The following is a 19,884-nucleotide window of genomic DNA, read 5'->3' on the forward strand; positions in this document are numbered from 1 at the left end:
TGTCTGATGGCTTGCTTGGGGAAAACACCAGGCATCTTACACAGCACGATGCGAAGGCGCCAACGCATACGTGCCTACAGGAAATGAGCTGATGCTGTTGATGTATCATCTGCGGTTGTGCATATCGCCACAAATACCCATCCTCCAGTTCGGAAAGCAGACAGCACAATAAGATACTCCGATTGTCTCCAAATCAAGTGGCTAGCTAAATCCTCGATGATCAACAGCGGGGGCGCGGCATGTATGGGCATCGAGCTCAACGTCCGCGGAATGTCCACTTTCTACTTGTCACATTGCATGCAGCAAGAATCTTGAAATTCGGGCATGCCGAGAGGTGCCGATGCATTGCGGAGGGGTAGAGCATCCGGGGTCTTTACAGGTGTCTCCTTCCGTAGGATATTATCTGCTGTCGATCCTCCGCACGATGAGTTGCCCATGTTTGACCAGATTCCCAGCAAAAGTACGTTCGGTCCAGATTTGAATTGAGCATGCATCATTTCTGCACGGACATGCACCTGAACCTTAGGTATGAGATCACTATTACTGCTGGACCCAGCCAAAAAGTGGACTGTCGTGCTGGTGGGCGGCGAGGCGATCACCGCGTTGACGTACAAAGAGTACCGATCACCCCAGGGAGGTCCTGGCACGGTAATCGATGAGCTGAAAAAGATCACTGACCTCAAGGATCTGCATCTCTCGCAAACCGGTGAGAACCTCCGTCTCTGGTACACCACAGCGGCCGACGCGGTCTATTACTACACCACCACGACGACGGCTCTCTCCGAGGGCGTAGTAATCCCCCTGCTTGCGAAAGGGCTAGGGGGCCGGATCTCCAGTCTGCTGTCCAGCCGACAGGCCGACGGGGATAGCAGGCTTTTGTTCAGTAGTCTGCTGTCCGTGGACGAGCACGGAAACCTGTCGTTGCTGCACCAGGACCCCATCTCCCTGGCGTGGCAACAGTACCCGTTCTGGCATGCCTCGGTGGAGACTGTGACCCCAGTGACCAGATTCATGGTCCGTCTGCATGCGACGGTGGTGAATGACAACGACGGGGATTCCGCAGAACTTCTCCCGGGCTGCTGGATGCGCGTCAGCTGTTCCGGTGTGGTTCGGTGCATTATCAATGGCCGTCACACCACTCTCTCGCCGACGGCGGAGTGGCACCAGACTGATGCCAAGGGGGTATTGAATATCCTGCTGCAGACCGACGATGCGACAATCCACAAGTTCGCGGTCGATGCCTATCGTCCGGCGCAAGCACCATCGAAGCCGATGGCTACAGCAGCGGAAAGAAACCTGACCGACCCGGTCCTGGATCCGTCTCAAAAGGTGCTTCCTAAAATCGAGGGTGTCAAAACACCGGACGATGTCCAAAATCTGAAAAAGCCTGATGGAAGCCCGTTGTTTGCAAAGCAGTTCGACCCTGAAGGTGCAAAAGGAGCGGTGACCGCATTCAAGCAGTTAGTCGCCAGTGCGAAGGACCTTAAAAACAAGGATAAAGATCGACTGCAGGCATATCACGCAGCTGTCGTTTCCCCAGAGAGCCCCAACGCTTCCCCAGATATTCTCGTCCCTTTTGGGTTCTAGTCGGATGTGGGGGACGCTTTCAACGGAATGTGGAATTGGCTATGCGATGTTGCTGACACTGTCTGGCACTGGACTTGTGACCTTGTCGGTAAGCCCAACTGGCTTTGGTTCTCCCATTGTCTTCATTTCTTTCCTCTCCGGAACAGTGATCATGGGCTCATTTCTGTCGCAGATGGTGTGTGGAAGTTCATCGTCCGTATTGGCGAGGAGATCTACGAGATCGCTCTGACGACAATCACATCAATTGTGAAATGTGTCACCTGGGTCTTCAAAAAGATCAGTGCTTTGATCAAAGATATTATTGAATTCATCAGTTATCTGTTTGGATGGACAGATATTCTGGCTACAACAGACAGTGTGGCCGCAGGGTTCAACGCAGCATTAGATTACGGAGAGGAGCTACTCAGCGGAGCTGACCTCAACGTGCATAAGTGGTTGGAGAATGTTCGCACCACTATCCTGCAAAATCTTACTGATCTCCAAGCCAATGACTATAACCAAGCGCGGGTTAGCACGGAGAAGATGGCATCACATCAGGATGCCGCGGCCACAAACGACGGGGGCGGCAACGCGGACCAGGGTGACGACGATGAAATCAAGGCTGGAGTGACATATAACTGGTCCACGTACTGTTTCACCTATGGCGGGGGGCCGACGAATGCGGTGCTGCACGATGACACCACTCTCGTGGCGGCGGACAGCACCCAAGACCAGCTGGTGACGCTATGGGACGATGTCCAAGACGAGGTCAAGATAATCATGAAGACCCTGATGAACGTGGCCAAGGATCTGGTCGAGTTCTTCAACCCCGCCAACTTCAGCGTGCGGGATGTCGTTAATAAGCTGGAAAGCGACCTGATCAACGGGGTGATCGATGCTTTGGAGAAGTTAGCTGACATCCTGTTTGATGCCCTGAAGCTGGGCATCAACATGATCCGCGATCTGGCCACCAAAGAGGTCGATATTCCCGTGGTTATGTGGCTGTGGAAGAACGTGATCGCCCGCGGACGACCCTTGACAATGCTGAATTTCTGCGCCCTGTTAATCGCCATTCCCACCACGGTGCTGTATAAAGCCAAGAAGAAGCGTGCGCCCCCGAAGTTGCATGGGAGGTTGACGAAGAGCACCTTTGCCCAGTATGTTCAGGGTCAGGGAGACGCATCGCTCGCGTCGGATATCCTGGGGTTCAGTCGTGCCTCGGGGTCAAGGGTGGTCCTAGTGGGGGGAGAGTTCGACATGCTTTCGCTGGGGGTCGATGGCGTCTTCGAGGGGCTTGGGCTGGAAACGATCCCGATTGGACCTATCGACATTTTGATGAATGTGTTGGATTCGGCGTCGCTCACCTTCGAGGCCGTGGGCGGGTTCTCGACCTGGCCAGTCGGGGGAACCCCGGCCGCTTTATCCGGCGTGCCCACCGCGCTGGGCACCAGGGATGCTATCAAATATGCGGTAGGTACTCGGCGATAATGACTTACGTTCATTCCACACCAATCACGCCCCATATGAACCGGAAAAACAAACTGACATTCGATCTGTTAGGGATGGGTCCTCACAGGGGCTGATTCCTTAGCCGGCACAGTTGTCAAGATCGTGGGCAAGAAGAAGGAATTGGAACGACCGGTGATCAAACGATGGAAGGGAACAGTCAGTACCGTACTGTCGATTCCAACAATCTGTCTTTCCCTGACGGGAGATATTATGGATGCCAGCCAAGACAGCAAGAAGGAGGTCTTAATTGTGGACGGATTCATAGGAACAGCAGCCTCGTTTGGCGCAACTTGGGGAAAATCGGTGGCAAGGTGGAACGACGAACTCGAGAATGAGCTCATGTATATAGGGTTGGCCGTCTACCAGTTTTGTACCCTGGTCAATTACGGCTTGAAGATGGTTGATTTTGTTGTTGAAGAACTGGACTGATGGCTGCGTGACTTCTACCGAGTCGGTTTAGGCCAAGATACTTCAATGACCAATTCCATTCTTTCTCTGAAAAGCAATGATCATTCTGCGTGGTCAATGCTGAGGACAGAAAGTTATTGTGATGGCCTTGATTGTTTAGCGATCTCTTCGGGATTCAGGCACTAAATTAGTGTTGTCTTTTGTCCACAGCCAGCAATGCAGCGCCAGGCACTTGTAATATTACTGGACATTGAGAAAGGTTATTGCATAAGAGACCTAGGAGGTCGTGACCAGGCCGCTAGACATGGCATTGGCAGGCATTACTAATCTATTTTATGTTTGATTAGCTGTTTGGAAGGTATCAGAAGCATACGGGATGCTATAAGTTAGTATGGGTGACTACTCCTACTTAGCTAATAGGCTAACAGATAAAATAATAGTAATGATGTATTCTTTAATATTACTACAAAAAAAGAGGTGAAAAACACCTACTCTTATTTGACGACTGTGTTTCTCATCTAACCTTGAAATTCCTGGTGTTTTGCCATGAAAATGATGTCGTTCTAATCTGTTTTATCACTCGCTACCTCGCTCAACCCATTTTAGCGAACCTCGTGATGGTAGCCCATTCCTTGCATATAAGCACTATTTTCGCTTGTAGAAAGTGATCTTGCTTTATAGGGCAGGATCATGAATAATAATGTTGATTTTCTACAAGAGATCACATCAATTAATGAAAAACCTTTACTCAGTGTACAATTTACGATGCATTCCGATCGCAAGGCATCTAATCTAGACTACCCACTTAATCCATCAAAGATTTCATGTCAATATTCGGAAGACAGGACCTCCAGATCTACACTCTCGCCAGAACTCGAAAACTTGCAGTGGCTGTCGCCATGAAAGATGATTTGCAAATCAAATACCACAAATTTCTAAGTTTGGGGCATCGGTTGGGCCTACCTTTTTGTAGCTTGTAGGAGGCAAGGCTCCAATACCGTCTAAATCCAGTTCCCAATGCAACTTTCTGTCTCTGCATCCTGATCTGGTGAATATCGGTGTGTATTTCGATTAGATTTACTATACCTAGTGCAACCAGGTGGCTGCCTAGAGGGAGTCATAATGGGAAACGTGTCATATATGGAAAGGATACACATGCACAGGACATACATGCAAGGGATGATGCTCCTGAACCTTATGTCAATATATCACACGGCTCACCGCCATACGAATAGAGGAACCAACACGCCAAACGTGTGACTACAAGTATGATAAGTGTGTCCCAATACCCATAGTTTGCGCTTTATAGTAAGTAGATAAATTAACCAAACATTTGTTTCTTAGATGGCCTCCTCAAGTATGCTTATGATTGACATGATGCCTGGCTGGCTTAATGCTCCCCAGCTAGGGGCCCTAGCCGGAGTAGGGTTGGTGCGTCTTGTCGGATAAATGTCCCTGTCTCAAGCTGTACGACGTTGACTCTTCTTCAGATGCTGTGCTACGTTATTTATCAAACTTATTTTCACCCACTTGCAAAATATCCCGGACCACTACTGGCAAAGTTTACCACAATTCGGGGGGCTTATTACGCCGTGAAAGGGGATGTGCACCTGGACATATGGCGTTGCCACAAGATATATGGTAGGAATCATACCCCTCCTCTTTCTATACCATTTACATCTTACTAACACTTCTTCAGGACCGGTGGTAAGGTATGGACCGAATTTTCTGGTTTTTAGCACCGTCCCTGCGGTGGAAGGTAGGCCTTAGGCTGCGCAAATTCTATTTATCCCTCCGCGCTGATGTGAACGAGACATATTTTCCCACTACACGAACATTGGAAAATCCCCCTTTTACTCTCGATTAAGCTACCGAGCTTTGGATCTCATAACCTTGACCGACAGGAAGCAGCACGCAACTAGAAGAAAGCTACTAGGACGGTCAATAACAGAATCTAGGATTGCTAGAATCGAACCAAGACTTCTGTTGCACATTGAAAAGTTCTGCCATATTCTAAATTCAGGTACAGAGCAAACACTAGGGGGCTGGAGCCAGCCTGTGAATATGTCTGATTACTGCGCATACTTAGCCTTCGACGTGATGACGGACTTGGTGTACGGAGTCAACTATGATCTCCTCAGAAGCCCCACACATCGGTCTGTGATAAGGGACAGTGAACATTCAAGACTACGAACTACGTTCATCGCATGGTTTCCTTGGGTTGTCATAGGGCGTCTGGATAAAAAATTATTTTTCCGGCAGGCCATTCAAGCAACAAAGAGGCATCTGAAATTTGTCACTGGCGCTATGAACCGTGCGCACTGTTCTCCTGAACCAAAAGAGGAGCAATCTACGGTCATCGCAGATTTGATAAAGGCTGAATCTGTAAAGCAAATCAGCAAGGAGGATATCTGGGCCGAGGGCGTGATGCTATCTGTAGTAGGTGGGTACTTCTTTCTCTCAAGTCTTGTTTTACGAACTCACACTCGTTCTTCACATACACTCAGCCCATGACACAACTTCCACAGCGATGTGCGCGACACTGTTTTACCTGAGCCGAAACGCCCATGCGTACGCCATCTTGGCGAGCGAGATTCGTGGAACGTATGACAATGCCGACGCAATCAGGATGGGTCCCCGCCTTCGGAGCTGCAGGTACCTCCGTGCATGCATTGACGAGGCTCTCCGAAAGTCTCCTCCAGTTGGAGGCGTACTGCTGCGAGAGGTGGGATCAGGAGGTGCCGCAGTAGACGGGAATGTCCTCCATGAAGGCTGCATCGTTAGCCCCGGAATCTACAGCATCCATCACAATCCAGACTACTTTCCGAGACCACATGAATACAAACCGGAACGCTGGTTGTCAGGCAGTGAGCTAAACTCTAAGAACGAGAGGGAGGCGAGCCGGGCAGCGTTTATACCCTTTTCTACCGGGCCACGCGCGTGTGTTGGGGTGTCCCTTTTCTATTGGGAAATCTCAGTCACTCTTGCTCGACTTATGTTCTTGTTTGACTTCAAGGCCGCTGAGGGACCCGATGGTGAGATAGGTGCTGGAAGTGCATTTTCTGGGTTTGGCAGGACGGATCCCAATGAGTTTCAACTGTATGACAGAATAGGTTCTTTAAAATGGGGGCCTGTGCTTCAGTTCCGCCCAAGACAGATGGCTGTTTGACAACTTATCTCTAGGCAGCAAGAGATGAAGCAGCTCCCAAAGCTACTTTCTTAACATGTATCAATCACATGGTATTTTCATGATATAATTGAGTTGTCGAACACTGAGCCTGCAGAAGACACATCCAGATCCAAGACAGTTAGCACAGACCGTGATCAAAATCCACGAGAAATAGTCAGAAGAGAATCATCAAAAAACAGTAATTTTGTTCTTCTCTGTCGTCCTCTTATGGAAGTACGATGCCCTGTAAGTACCGAAAGAATCAATGAGTTAATCAATCGATGATAAGCATATTGTTGGATTCAGATCTTAATAAGGTCACGCATAACTAGAAAAGAACGCAGCCCGACTGAAGCCGTTTGGACTTGAGATACTCATAATCCGGCATCGCTTCACTCACACAGTTCTCAATCAACTCTCCAAGGCTCTCTCCAAATTCTACCTTCCACTTCCTAATCTCGTCCCCAATGTCCAAACTCGCAGATGTTTTATCCTTCTGGACCCCACTGGAAGCGTTCAGTGTTTGCATGAATGCCTTCTTCAGATAGAAGGCGTCTTTATCTGTCCTCGGAGTCCAAGAGTATTGGACACTCGACTCATCTAGACCCAGTAGCTTAGCAAGTCGGCAGACAATTTCCGGATCGTTAATGATATCATCGGCGTCCAGCAGCACAGGTGCAATAGAGTTGGCAGTGTCCCCTTTGTGGCCACAATACATAATGTACCAATCATACAAAGAGCGTGTATAGTAGAAGGACATCTGTAGTTGTAGGTCCTTGAGTAAATACTCAGGATCACAGCGTATGGGGTTCGATTCTTGAATTCTCATGACCCCTCGGCAATACGAAGGAAAGGCTAGGGCCGGGTGTCTGATCAGAAATATCGGCCGCCATGTCCCTAGATACTCAGTAGGGAGAACAGTAGGGTTCCCCATTGGTTCGTCGTTGGAAGGTGCGTGCGTAGGCGGCAGCGTGATATTGAAGGATCCATCAGAGGATGTGTGATCGATCCCGATCCTAGTACATGGGCTCCATAGGAAATTGCAGTGTTCTTTCGCGATAACAATTTTTCCATTAGCTTCTCCATTGGCAAGGTATTGGTCAAGGCCGTGGAAACACTGTTGGAAGCTTGTTTGGACATGGACTCTTTCATCCTTGGTCCACTCTGTGACAGGCTTTGTGCTGAGTCCAAGCGCCGTCATCAATTTTCTAGTCCTGAAGAATGTGCAAACCTCGTCCTCATCCCAGTGTACATTTGGTTGTTTCTCTAACCCCAGCATTCGGACTAAGAGGTATGATGTCGTCCGGGGCTGAGCGAGGAGGAATATCCGGCGACTGGGACCCGCATTTAGATCTGGGACGGTCATTTTCGGGGAACTGTGATCCGTTCTAGTCATTCATTAGGGGATAATCCAGTTTGCTGGAGAATATGACCTACCTCTTCTGACGTAGTACCGAGGCTGTATTGGTATGGATATAGATAAGTTGAGAAACCCGGGGACCTTTATACAGCAACACAGCTTGGCTGGCACGTAAGTTTGCGGTAGCATAGTATCCTGATAATGGAGCACCAAACCGATCTGTTCCGGCTGCGACGAGCTAACTGTCCGGAATCAGAATATGTGTGGGGACTTGCATGCATGCAAGGCCTATGCATGCAAAATTTCTGTTTGGTCAGGCGACTGGTGTATACAAGTCACATTCTATTAATCAAGGTGAAATGTAGTATTTTCTGATTTAACCGACTGGCGCTGATTCCCAGTACCTGAGAAGGCATACTCTTTGATCTGACAGCAGCACAATGGTTTTGTCACTTATTTATCATACTGAAAGCTAGTCTACAAAGGGTCATCGCGCTCTATTCGTCTTGAGTCAAAATAGGCACTAAGCAACATCCTTCATACTAATGACCATGGCTTATGGCCTTCACATTGTTTAACTTAAAGCTCAATGACTCGGGCGGTTAAATGATCCTTCTTGCTAATGGTTGGAGGATGAGGTTGATGATTTGAAACAACAAAGTGGCGGTGAAATGGAGTTACGGAGGGCAACTAAGAGGAGTCAATCGAAGCGTTCGAACAAAGGAGAGTAATTAGACAGCAAAACAGCTGAGACGTAAATGTCGAAATAAGCGAGGGCTGTATTAAAATGATTAGATACGGTTAAGCTCGTTAAATGGAACGATCAAGTGAGAGTGGTCAAATATGAAGTAATAAAGTAGGGGCTGTCCAATGAAGGTGTTGATGTGAGGGATAGTCAGGATGGTGAACAAAAGATAATGAAGAATGATGGAAAATCTCCCATTTGAATCAGTAAATCCACCTTAGTGAAGTAGGGACTGCAGTGAGGGAAACTGGGAAGTAGGGGCTTTTGGATTTCGCTTCGGTTAGAGGGAACTAAAGTTGAGGAGTGGAAATAATCCGGGTAAGTGCGGCTGAATGGGGCAACAAAGTCAGGCTTAGGATGCTGGAGGGTGGATCAGCATCTATTTTGACACTTACATTGCTTGTAAATAGGATACAGACAGATTTTCATGTAATTATGCAGAAGAGTATACGGAGATAATATTAGGCCAGAGATGCAAACTATCAAAGCTGCAAATGGCAAACAGAAGACAAATTGGAAAACATTTAATTACAGTCAAAGCAAGGGTCCAAGGCATAGCAGTAGCATAGTGAGAAAGTGTAATATGATAGTCTCTAGATTAAATCGCATATCTGATTAACAAATCATACGGCATCTATGCGTGTTCCTGATAGTGATATTCTGTTGTTAGGCTGACAGGCTCGCGATCACTATGAATTTATAGAGCTTATCATACAAAATTCAGTCCAGTCCGCCACTGTGTATTAGGTTCCACTACTACTCCTCTTTAGAAGGGTGAGCTTTTTGCATGTCCAATGCATTTTTTTAGTCATTTCTCTCATCAGCTCAACATATTGACCATAACCTATCCAAGTAAGTCCTTCCTCATTGCTTTAAAGGTCTAAATTATAGGTCTAAATTGACTTTGAATTGCACATTCACCATCTACGCATTAGAAGTCATCCCTGCTTATATACATAGTCCCTGCTGTAATCATTTTTCTGATATTTTGTCCAAGGTTTCCAAGTGCAAATGTAGTTCACACATGCTAGGATACAAATTGTCTCCGTCAATTGTGATGCATCGCTGGGTGAGAAGGCAACAGTACCTTAACTCACATTAGCAGGATGATCCAATCCGGTCCATTACTTTGTACAAAAGTTAAAATGCAGACAACCTAGATCAGCATATTCTGCAGTTCGACATGCGGGATTCAATTGTTCAATCAGTCAAGATAAACTATCGTCCAGGCAGGGCATTTGACTCCAATTGGGATGTCCCATAGACGACCTGGCAATCCCAGAAATATTTAATAATCCTTATTAACTGGGTTTTGTGGAATCAATGCTTGGGCGTAGCTGCATAAAGTGTTAAGGCCAGATACACTGCATCAAAAATGACCTGTCAGGTACTGATCAGTCTGTGTGACACTTGTCTGTCAATCCGGCTAAATTAATGATCGGTAGCATGTATCAACAGGCAGCAATAATGCAAGAAGCTTTTAAACAACATTTATGATTTTCTAATTTGCCATGCTTTCCCTGATAAACGTATCATAATTACAACAGATTGCCTAGTGATTCGCAGGGAACTGGATCATTCGCAGCCTGATTCAGCCCGCATTTTCATCATATATGTGTCGCTACACGGGCTATAGAAACTCGAGTTACCTAATAGGAATCTGGGAACACGTCATATGGCTTGGTTCTGCAAGGCTGCCCAGTCCCATGCCCGCACTGGCCGGTCTTGCTCGGGCTTCGTAAGATCCCATACCTCCACATCTGCTGGCAAGGCAAAGTCCTCGGAGACAGGGAAAAACCTCTCCACTGCCTGCTTCCGCACGGGCTTCCCGGTCCTGGTCTCAGGGACAGCCTCGCCGTCTTGCAAAATGCGCAAAAGGGTTGGAAGTTTGTACATGGATAGCTTGTCCAACAGGTCAAATCTGATGGTTCGTAAGTCTACCTTTGCTTCTTCCTCCGGCGACTCTGGGTCATCATGCGAGGTCTTCGGGACTCGCAAACGAACGAGTGCAGCAACTCGTGTTCCATTCTGCAAATCCGGAACGGACAGAATGTAGGCTTCGGAGATGTAAGGGAGCTCTAGAAGGTGCGCTTCGACCTCCAGCACAGGGACCTTATACCCGCGATGTCGTACGACTGCTCGGTTTTGTTACAACGGGTCCAAAGACAGGGATCGGAAGAGCTCACAGTCCGTAGATGCCCGACCATCTAGCACATACTGATCTCCAACTCGATGCGCGAGGTCTCCAGTTCTGTAGAACCCTTCATCGTCGAAAGCCGCTCGAGTAGCGCCTTCATCGTTGAGATAGCTGAGAGTGATATAGCATCAGAAATAATACGATCAAAATTTCCTGCGAGGGTCCCGCCTACTGAGAAAACAATGAGTCCCCCTTGATCAGGATCTCCCCATGGTCTCCCTCGGATAGCTTGACTGTGACGCCGGGAACTGGCCTCCCGATGCACCGCTGCCGAAGTGTGGTCAGAAGCTCAACAATGTCTGATGTGCGGTACGCTTAGAGACCGAACTTACATCGATATATGCATCGGTATCGGCAATAGCTTGGAGAGGGCGCAAAGCCATCTCAGTCGATCCGTAACAAATGGTCAATGGTTTCCCGATGACTTCTCGCCAGAATCGCAGCATCGACGGCGCACTGACTTGCCCACTGACACGCGCAACTCGAAGTTCGCGAGCTCCTCGAATGTATTCATCGCGCTCTTCAACGGGTAGGGCACTTAATCTCTCCTGGAAATGTTTCATGAGCTTCGTATACATGGAAGGGCCACAAGTAAGAATTGTGACACCTCCTTTTCGTAGCCTTTCCCAGATCACTTGGACATCACACTCCGTGATTTCGACGCGCGAACCTCTCATCAACCCTATGATCAGGGGCAGCGCTCCGGAGATCCAGTGGGCTGGGCGATGACTCAATAAGACATCATGACTGGTCAAGGCCGGGCATGTGTAGAAGATCGTCCGGTCGTGAACGACGCCCTTTGGAGGGCCCGTGGTGCCGGAGGTGAACAAGACCAGGCTGGGTCGAGTACGTGCAATGGTCATGTCTTTATCAATCTCGACCTGCGAAACGGAAACTGCACTACACTTGATTGCGATGGGTATGACGGTGACCTTTCCGCTGTCTGGTTGGGAATCCACATATTCCTGGATTTCTGTGCCGTGTTTCAGGCATTGGGACGCAGTGAGGATGAAATATGAGTTGCATTTTTGCAGTAGATGGTGGGCTTCCTCAGGTAACACGGACGTTGCTGGGCAGCACCAGCGGTTAGCTTTCTGCGCTTTCACCCGTGTTCTCTCCTCAAGTGTGTCGACCCCTCGGAAACTCACACAAAGGCACTAGAGCCCCTCCCAGCCCAAGAATGGCGAAAGAGGCAACGACGAACTCATAGTTTCCTGGAGCGAGAACAAAAATGAATGGTGTTTCTTCCGCAATTATTAATTTGTCATCAAACATCGATCGAGGGAGCGCTTCATAGATGGCCTGCCGCATATTCAGCACATCGGTGAATAATTGAGTGTAGTTTGCATCCACGCCGTTGTTAGGGTCGTGGATGACGACATGCTGAACCTCATTCCAAGCCTTGATCAAGTGCTCAAAAAAGGGTTCGTTAGGTAGTTTTCCAACTTGGGGGGGCATCATGTTGCATCCAGGAAGGTGTTTTTGGCTGTACCAGACTGAGGGCACGAAGTCTCTAATCTGGCGATGTGGTGAGCATGCAGATAGTGACTGATAAATAAGTTAAACAAATGGCGGCCAGATCATCTGGTCCATTAATTTCAGACAGCCAGCCTTCTGGGGGCGCATAGGTATGAGTGGTGGTAAGCCTCGGGGCGAAGTCGCATCCCAAAGTGGTACATCTTCCAGAGCACGGACTGTATACTGTTGTCTCTAGGTGTGTGAGAGAATGATCAACATGTAGCCCATATCACAGAAGGGTCAATACCGAATCAAAGATGTCCCGGCGAAGTAGCGGTGAGAACATCTTGAACCATCCCTGAATAGAAAAAGACAACCGAAATAAAGGACTAGGACCAGCTTTGCCCAATCGTACGGTTATACAGGTCATAGGCCCATTCAAAAACCTAACTTCGAATATAAATATTGGAGGGTTGTTGCACACTCAGATTGTCCATAACCTACGGGCAACAGACAAGCTGCAACTAAACCTCTCCATAATCAATAGTATTATCAATATGACCAATAAAACTCCAAAACGTTTCTGGCTCATCACCTATCCGCGTACAGCATCGAACCTGCTCAACCGGATGCTCGCTCTGGATGAACAACCAAACGTACTACCATGCGACGAGGGAGGGTACTTTTTTAGGATACCATACAGGCTCACATCTAACCTCAAAGTTCGCTGGCTCCCACTCACCGAATGGTCGCCGGAGGCGAGCGACCAGCTAAGGAAGAGCTACCAAAAGCATTTCAACGACCTCGTCGAGTACCTTAACCAGGGCACAGCGCAAGGCAAAATCACCTTCTTCAAGGAACATCTCTACTTTGTCATCGACCCGACGGTTCGGTCTCGGTTTCTCTTTGGCGCCGATAGTGTAACCGAGCAAGGCTGGAAAATGCCACAGTCCTTATCGCACAGCACACAAGGGTTGCAAAGTACCATAGATTGGGCACTAAATGACACGTTGATCCCGGACGATATCTTAGGAACACTTTCGCCCGTCTTTCTCATTAGGCACCCCGCGCTAGCCTTTCCGTCTTTCCTCCGGACGTACAGGGACTTGCATGGAGTCGAAGCATCCCAGTCCAAAGAGGCGGAGCTTGAATTCAAAATGGTCATGACCCTGCGATGGACGCGAAGGCTGTACGAGAGGTATGTCCCAACCCGGGAAGGATGCAGCTACTCTGAGGATGAGGCCAGCGTGAACAGTCCAATCATTTTGGATGCAGACGACGTCATGACGGAGCCAGAAGTGCTTGTCCGCTTCTGTAAGCTTGTCGGTCTGGATGCCTCGAGATTACGATTTACGTGGGAGTCTGTCAAGCCCGAGGAGGCCCTGGCTGCAGACGAGCTGAGAATCAAACGGCGGATGTGGTCGACCCTCCTCACCTCTGAGGGAATTTTGAGCGGGAAGACGTCCCATGGTCTGGACATCGACCGCGAAACACTCCAGTGGAAAAAGGAGTTCGGTGAGAGTGATGCATCCAAGGTGGAGACTTGGGTGCGAGCAGCTATGGAGGATTATGAATATTTAAAAAGAAGACGGCTGCAAATTATTTAGTCAACCGGTGGGCGTGTGCATGTACGGAGTACATATAGATAAATTCCAAGCAGCACAGCTGCTTCAACACAATATACCCAACACTTCTTGGTAGTACCAGAATTTACCCCTGAAGAGCGCTATTCCAAGTGTGGGACGTGATATTGAACTCCTCCCTGGTTAGAACTTAGAAGGCATAATATCATCTTGACAAAATTCATGTGTGCTGAAGCCTAGTAGACGGAAATATATTGAAGATACTGTTCTCTGCTTTTGTTACTTGCCTTCACAACTCATCAACTCAAGGCTCCTTTGCTGTACCAGTGTTACCTCCATTACAGAACAATCCACAGGGTGATTCAATGCATCATCGCTTTCCCAATGACCCGTATGTTTCACAGTGCTGGACATCTCTAAAAGAAACTGAGGCGGTCATCGTGAATGTCACTGCCCAGGGTGTACTCGTTAATTATGCCCAGTTGCTACATGATATTTCACCCATCCGCGAACCACTCCATTCAAACCTCTCAGAGAGGGGCGGCTAACATAACTGGTTAATTCTGTACGAAGGCATGTTTATGTGTGTTTTTGACGCTTACAAAGCACGAGTTTGTTCTCGCATTACTGGCAATCCTGACGATAGGCGCGGCTGTGATTCCCTTGTGTTCGTTCCATTCCGTATTGACCCTTTTTTGCTTTTAAATGAAATCAGACCAAAACAGGACTGATGGATTTCAAGCGACGGATCTGTTGTCAGCAGTGGTCTATCTGATGGATAGTGTGGGCACAAATGATGATGATCAATGAGGGACGGTGGCCACGTTCGCTGACAAAGAGCTAAAAGAATACGTGAACAGCACCAATCGCTACGCATTTAAAACACCTGCAAGATGGCTGGGCGCTGGAAGTTATATAGGTGACCACGGAAGTGGGCAGTTGGGTCATGAGACGCTCATCACACGCAAGACCACGCAATTGTTGACAGCATTGAGATTCGTCCCTAAACCGCCCCCAGACACCCGATTCCGGGAGTTAGAGACACTCCTACGGACAGCACGGCAAGATTCAAACATAATAAAAATAAAAAAATAATAACCATAAATAAAAAATGGTCCCAACAGAAATCATTTGTAGGCTTCCGCTCCAAGATTTTTCTGAAAGATGTAAACTCACTGTAAGTGGAGAGTATGGGTTTTAGCCATGATATATATTTGCATTGACATGCTCTACAACGTCTGTAGATGCTTAGCGTCTCCTGGAAAAGACTTATATGAAAGACCAATATATACAGACCCGAGGCTGCCTAACTCTTTATAGATAATATACGTATAAAATGAACCTGCATATCATAAGATGAATGTGTTTAGGTGACCTCTATTAGATATATGGATTTTGTGGGGAAAGCATGTGTTGTTGCAATGCTTTCAAGCACTTGGCAATATTCATAGTGAATAATGACAACGACGGCTGGATGCTACTCAAAGTCGAATGATAGGCCAGTATTAGCCATGCGGTCCCAGTACATTGAATCAAAGACCTCCGTCTGCTTGGCAGTGAATTGCTCCCTCCAAGACCCAACTTTGCCCTTGCGGAAAAGACCAGAGTGGCCCTCCTGATTGGCCAAACTGCTGAATTTGTCGGCCTTCATCTTGGAAAAGCTCACCGTATCCCTGATCTCGTTGATCTTTGCGTCCTCGACCTCTATATGGAGGAAGTTGGCAATCCTTCTTAGCTCTGAATCAAAGTTCTTCTGCAGATCTTCGTATTTCACAAACACCACATTCTCTTGGTGCCGTTTCTCCCACCAGCTCAACACGTGGTCAAACCAATTGCCTCGCTGCACCTTTCCCGTAACGAACATCTCAAACCATCTGTCCCATCCGCCGTCAAAAAACCCGGACCAGCTCTGATTTCGCTCAAAGTGGTAATAAGAGGTGCACACATCCTTTGGGTTCCGAGCGATGTAGATGTATCGGCAGGGGCTTCGCGCCGGAGACCCAAGGGCCATATGATAGGGCATGTGGGATTTGAACAAGCGCGGGTCATCTAACTGGGCCAAATCCTCCGCAGTCCCCTGGAAGGTCCGGTCACTCTCAGGCCAGACGTAGGAATTTTCAAGGGAGTCCTTTTTCTTCCCGGTCAGCAACACCAGGATAAAAGCCAGCCAGGTCGTCCCGGATTTTGGATACGACACAAAACAAATGTCCGTTGGCCGTGTAGGAAGGTTTCGAGAGAAGGAGAGCGACTGGTCTGTTATTTCGGGCGGCATGACCCAGCCCTCGAGAAGACGGTAGCTGTAGCCAGACGATACGACATTTTCCAGGTGATCAAGATGTTGGGCGGCTGCCATTCTAGAAGAGAAAAATGATAATTGAAAGGTTCAACTACTTTTATGGCTGTTGAGTAGGATTGAGGAGCTTGATGTGGGTAGACGTTCATGTGTTTCATACGGATGATCATAGAATTGCGGTCACACAGTCAATGCAGGGTGAATCCTCCGCCTACTACGAACTGACAGGGTTGGGCTTGTCACGCCCAAGGGAAAAATACACATGGTGTATTCTGGTAGCCTTGGGTCAGCTTGCTAATTAGCGTATTGAGCCCCGCATTAATCAGTCAACTGTTTGGAATTGACCTATCCAATCTGCTAATATTAACAATTCCTGGCGATGTGAATTGCACCACGTGCATATGATCTGTAGATTTCTAAAGACGAACAACGCCAGCCATAGTTGTCCCTACTAGACTACCTGCATACCTATACTATCCTTGATTCGCTTAGAGACCTCATGCTATGTGATGTGGATAGATATGTGATGTATGCTAAAGAGCTTCCTTAATCACATTCATTCTACAAGGTGTGAAAAATAGACTACATCATCTTGGGCATATTTTTTTTCCATTAAAGAACACCCTACTAAAGTCTTGAAAACGCGCCTAGTCCCAGAGGGCATGAATCCATGAAGCCCACTAGAATGTGGCAGGCTGAAAATTATTCAAATTGTTACCTTCCGCCGAGTTTGCAAACCACTATTGGCTGGCTGATTGTTATTCACAAAATAGAAAGTTTCCGATACTACATGGTGGCTGCCCGGCCTAAGAAGGGGTGGGAAATAGCGGTGTAGATGAAGTGTTCCTGCCGTATCTGCGAGTCATGGTAGAATTTCAATGCAGTAGACCCTCACTGGAGTTGTTACTAGAGATCCATTCAGGGCGGGTTGGGCTGCGCTGCAGGGTAGACCGTACCTGAGCTCACTCTGGGCTTGGGGAAGAAGCTTCAGACAAGAATAGCGCCGGTCATGGCGGGATTTTTTTAGAGGGTGAATGAACGAGCACTTATAGTTTTCCTGCCATATATGGTTATATCATATATCTAATGGATTTCTGAAGCAGCAGCCCTGGACGGTTAAAATAGTCTATTTGACTGTACGGGCCTTTTTCGACTAGAACATAATGCATCAAGTAGATGTGCTGATTGTTGGTGGGGGGCCCTCAGGGTGAGCCCTTTTTTTTTCTTCAATATGATTAAAGCATGACAGGACGAACGGGGCATGACATAGGCATTGACGTGATTTTAGCTTGACATTGGCCACATGGATGGCACAGACAGGCGTCAGGGCGCTGTTAATCGAGAAAAGGACGTCTAGAACACACGTCGGCCGTGCAGATGGACTGGAAAGTCGCACCCTGGAGATCCTGGACAGCTTTGGAATAGGCCAGCAGATATGGAATGAGGCAAATCGCACTGTAGAAATTTGTCTTTGGGTATGCAGGTAGAGCTTGTTTGCATCTCGGCTTTGTCTCATTCCCCTGTCCTTCTCTCTGCAGCTGACCTTCAAATTCTGACACACTCTGCAGGACGACCGCAAAGAAGGCCTCCTTCGACGACAAAAGATCTCCGCGAATACCACACCAGGGCGTTCTAGGTTTCAGGAATGCACGTTGAGCCAGGGCCGAGTTGAGGAGCATTTGCAGAAATTCATCGAATCGCACAAGAATGTCGAGATTCGACGAGGAACAGTTCCCACTTCTCTCGAAATTGACCATGCTCTCCTTGGTGATGCTACTGCATACCCCTTTCGAGTGCGTCTCGGAAACGCCCCTGTAGAATCACGCAGCTTTCGCAAGCCCACAACCACAGTGGAAAATTCCACATGTCCAGAGAGCCATTTTGAGGAGGTAGCAGCCAGATACGTTGTCGGGTGCGACGGAGCCCACAGTTGGGTAAGGGCACAACTTGGATTTCGCCCGGCAGGCAACTCTCTCAATGAGCAGTGGGGGGTCCTTGACTTTGTACCAATAACAAACTTCCGTTCGTCTTTTCATTCCTTTTGAAACACATCAGACTGGCTAGCTTACATGGGGTTCTAGCCGACATCCGCAAAAGAAACGTGGTCAAAACCAGATTTGGGAACCTTATGATTATACCGCGAGAGAGAAGGATGGTGCGGGTGTATGTCCAAGTGTCCTCCACCACTGCCGCAGAGTACAAAGACTGTGAGAATCGCGACTTGCTTATGGATGCTATTCGGACCATCATGCAGCCTTATTCCTTTAGTTATTCACATGTTGAATGGTCTACTGTATATGATGTAAGTAATTACCGCCTTGTGCGCCATGACGGACCTGGCTGTAGTGTTTTCCTCTAATTTAAATGCAGGTTGGCCAATGGATCTGCCCTCAGGTTTCCCATGCGGACCGCGCCTTCCTCGCTGGCGATGCTGTGCATGCGCATTCCCCTAAGGCAGGCCAAGGTATGAATGCCAGCATCCAAGATGCCTATAATCTCGGCTGGAAGCTTGCCTCTGTGATTCAGAGCGCCATGCACCCGAGGATGTTGCAAACGTACGGAGAAGAGAGGCTCATGGTGGCGGAAAGACTGGTCAATTTTGATAAACGCATCTGCAGATATATGTGTGGAGTGAAGTCAGAGACGAGACCATACGGCTCATTCGACAATGACCATATATGCGCTCTTGAAGAGGAAAACTCCTCTGCATCAGGCATAGCGGTCACTTATGCACCGAACGCCTTGATTAGCTCAACAAAGCCACGGTGCTGTCTTGAAAGGGCCGGATTGGCGCTTCCATATTTCAGCAAGCCCCATCTGGCTAGGAATATCAAGATCGGTGCTAGGATGCCGAGCGAAATTGTGGTCAGCCAGAGTGACGCTCGGCCGTGGGAAGTTCAAAGTCTCCTGAAAAGCACAGGGGAGTGGAACCTGATTGTCTTTGGCGGCGATATCTTACAGGAGGCTCAAAGAATACGAATCAATGCATTAGCAACTGCACTCTCCTGTGAGGGCTCATACATGCGCCGATTAAATGAAAGACGCCATGAGGGATATGTTGTTGGGACTATCTCCATCTACCTGATTCATTCCGCGAGTAGACTGGATATTGAGTTATTAGATCTGCCAGAAATCTTCAGGCCGTTCAGTGATATGCATGKGGTGGACTATGGACGTGTTTATGCAGACGAGAAGTCGTATCACAATGGTGGGGGCAATGCATATTCGTCCTATGGTATCGCACCGGAAGGCTGTATGATTCTCCTCAGACCGGACCAGCACATTTCCTTTATCGGAGACTTGGAAGATGTTGCCAATCTCTCTAGGTTTGTTGCTTCTTTTACATTTTCCTTTAGATAATCCAAGAGCTATCTGCTATCACACAATGAAAAGTCCTGGGTGATCTGCTCCAAAACTCATATCCAGTATGTTCCAGCGTACACTTCCAGTGAAAGACACAAACAACAACAAAAAAAGAAAAAAGAAAACGGAAGAGACCAGATTGATCAGGCAATTAGCACTTCATATGTAAATGAAATTCTCCCCATGCCTAGTCAACCAACCGGCCAATTGAGACATTAAAAATTAAGTGTTTG

The 19,884-nt window shown here is 47.9% G+C and overlaps 8 protein-coding genes across 8 annotated transcripts; 5 read left to right on the plus strand and 3 right to left on the minus strand.

Moving 5' to 3' along the window:
* Window positions 1–435: 435 nt before the first annotated feature.
* Window positions 436–1,587, plus strand: Asppvi_010085 (uncharacterized protein; the record flags this gene model as incomplete). Its single annotated transcript, XM_043305931.1, has 2 exons — window positions 436–460; window positions 527–1,587. The coding sequence occupies 2 exons, from the start codon at window positions 436–438 to the stop codon at window positions 1,585–1,587; spliced, it is 1,086 nt and encodes a 361-aa protein (XP_043161866.1).
* Window positions 1,588–1,614: 27 nt separating this feature from the next.
* On the plus strand, window positions 1,615–3,504 carry Asppvi_010086 (uncharacterized protein; the record flags this gene model as incomplete). Its single annotated transcript, XM_043305932.1, has 3 exons — window positions 1,615–1,675; window positions 1,760–3,036; window positions 3,127–3,504. 3 exons carry the CDS (start codon window positions 1,615–1,617, stop codon window positions 3,502–3,504), a joined length of 1,716 nt encoding a protein of 571 aa, XP_043161867.1.
* Window positions 3,505–6,013: 2,509 nt separating this feature from the next.
* Window positions 6,014–6,652, plus strand: Asppvi_010087 (uncharacterized protein; the record flags this gene model as incomplete). Its single annotated transcript, XM_043305933.1, has 1 exon — window positions 6,014–6,652. One exon carries the CDS (start codon window positions 6,014–6,016, stop codon window positions 6,650–6,652), a length of 639 nt encoding a protein of 212 aa, XP_043161868.1.
* A 328-nt stretch (window positions 6,653–6,980) lies between these two features.
* Window positions 6,981–8,018, minus strand: Asppvi_010088 (uncharacterized protein; the record flags this gene model as incomplete). Its single annotated transcript, XM_043305934.1, has 1 exon — window positions 6,981–8,018. One exon carries the CDS (start codon window positions 8,016–8,018, stop codon window positions 6,981–6,983), a length of 1,038 nt encoding a protein of 345 aa, XP_043161869.1.
* Window positions 8,019–10,428: 2,410 nt separating this feature from the next.
* Asppvi_010089 (class I adenylate-forming enzyme family protein) lies at window positions 10,429–12,412 on the minus strand (the record flags this gene model as incomplete). Its single annotated transcript, XM_043305935.1, has 5 exons — window positions 10,429–10,892; window positions 10,944–11,065; window positions 11,127–11,221; window positions 11,287–12,023; window positions 12,103–12,412. The coding sequence occupies 5 exons, from the start codon at window positions 12,410–12,412 to the stop codon at window positions 10,429–10,431; spliced, it is 1,728 nt and encodes a 575-aa protein (XP_043161870.1).
* A 557-nt stretch (window positions 12,413–12,969) lies between these two features.
* On the plus strand, window positions 12,970–14,019 carry Asppvi_010090 (uncharacterized protein; the record flags this gene model as incomplete). The annotated part of the gene is made up of 1 exon (XM_043305936.1): window positions 12,970–14,019. One exon carries the CDS (start codon window positions 12,970–12,972, stop codon window positions 14,017–14,019), a length of 1,050 nt encoding a protein of 349 aa, XP_043161871.1.
* A 1,453-nt stretch (window positions 14,020–15,472) lies between these two features.
* Window positions 15,473–16,348, minus strand: Asppvi_010091 (sulfotransferase domain-containing protein; the record flags this gene model as incomplete). The annotated part of the gene is made up of 1 exon (XM_043305937.1): window positions 15,473–16,348. The coding sequence occupies one exon, from the start codon at window positions 16,346–16,348 to the stop codon at window positions 15,473–15,475; it is 876 nt and encodes a 291-aa protein (XP_043161872.1).
* A 1,247-nt stretch (window positions 16,349–17,595) lies between these two features.
* On the plus strand, window positions 17,596–19,648 carry Asppvi_010092 (uncharacterized protein; the record flags this gene model as incomplete). Its single annotated transcript, XM_043305938.1, has 5 exons — window positions 17,596–17,763; window positions 17,857–18,310; window positions 18,370–18,590; window positions 18,659–19,614; window positions 19,645–19,648. 5 exons carry the CDS (start codon window positions 17,596–17,598, stop codon window positions 19,646–19,648), a joined length of 1,803 nt encoding a protein of 600 aa, XP_043161873.1.
* Between the last annotated feature and the right edge of the window lie 236 nt (window positions 19,649–19,884).

This window comes from Aspergillus pseudoviridinutans (genome assembly GCF_018340605.1).
Source record: "Aspergillus pseudoviridinutans IFM 55266 DNA, scaffold_7, whole genome shotgun sequence".
Classification (NCBI taxonomy): Eukaryota; Fungi; Ascomycota; class Eurotiomycetes; order Eurotiales; family Aspergillaceae; genus Aspergillus; species Aspergillus pseudoviridinutans.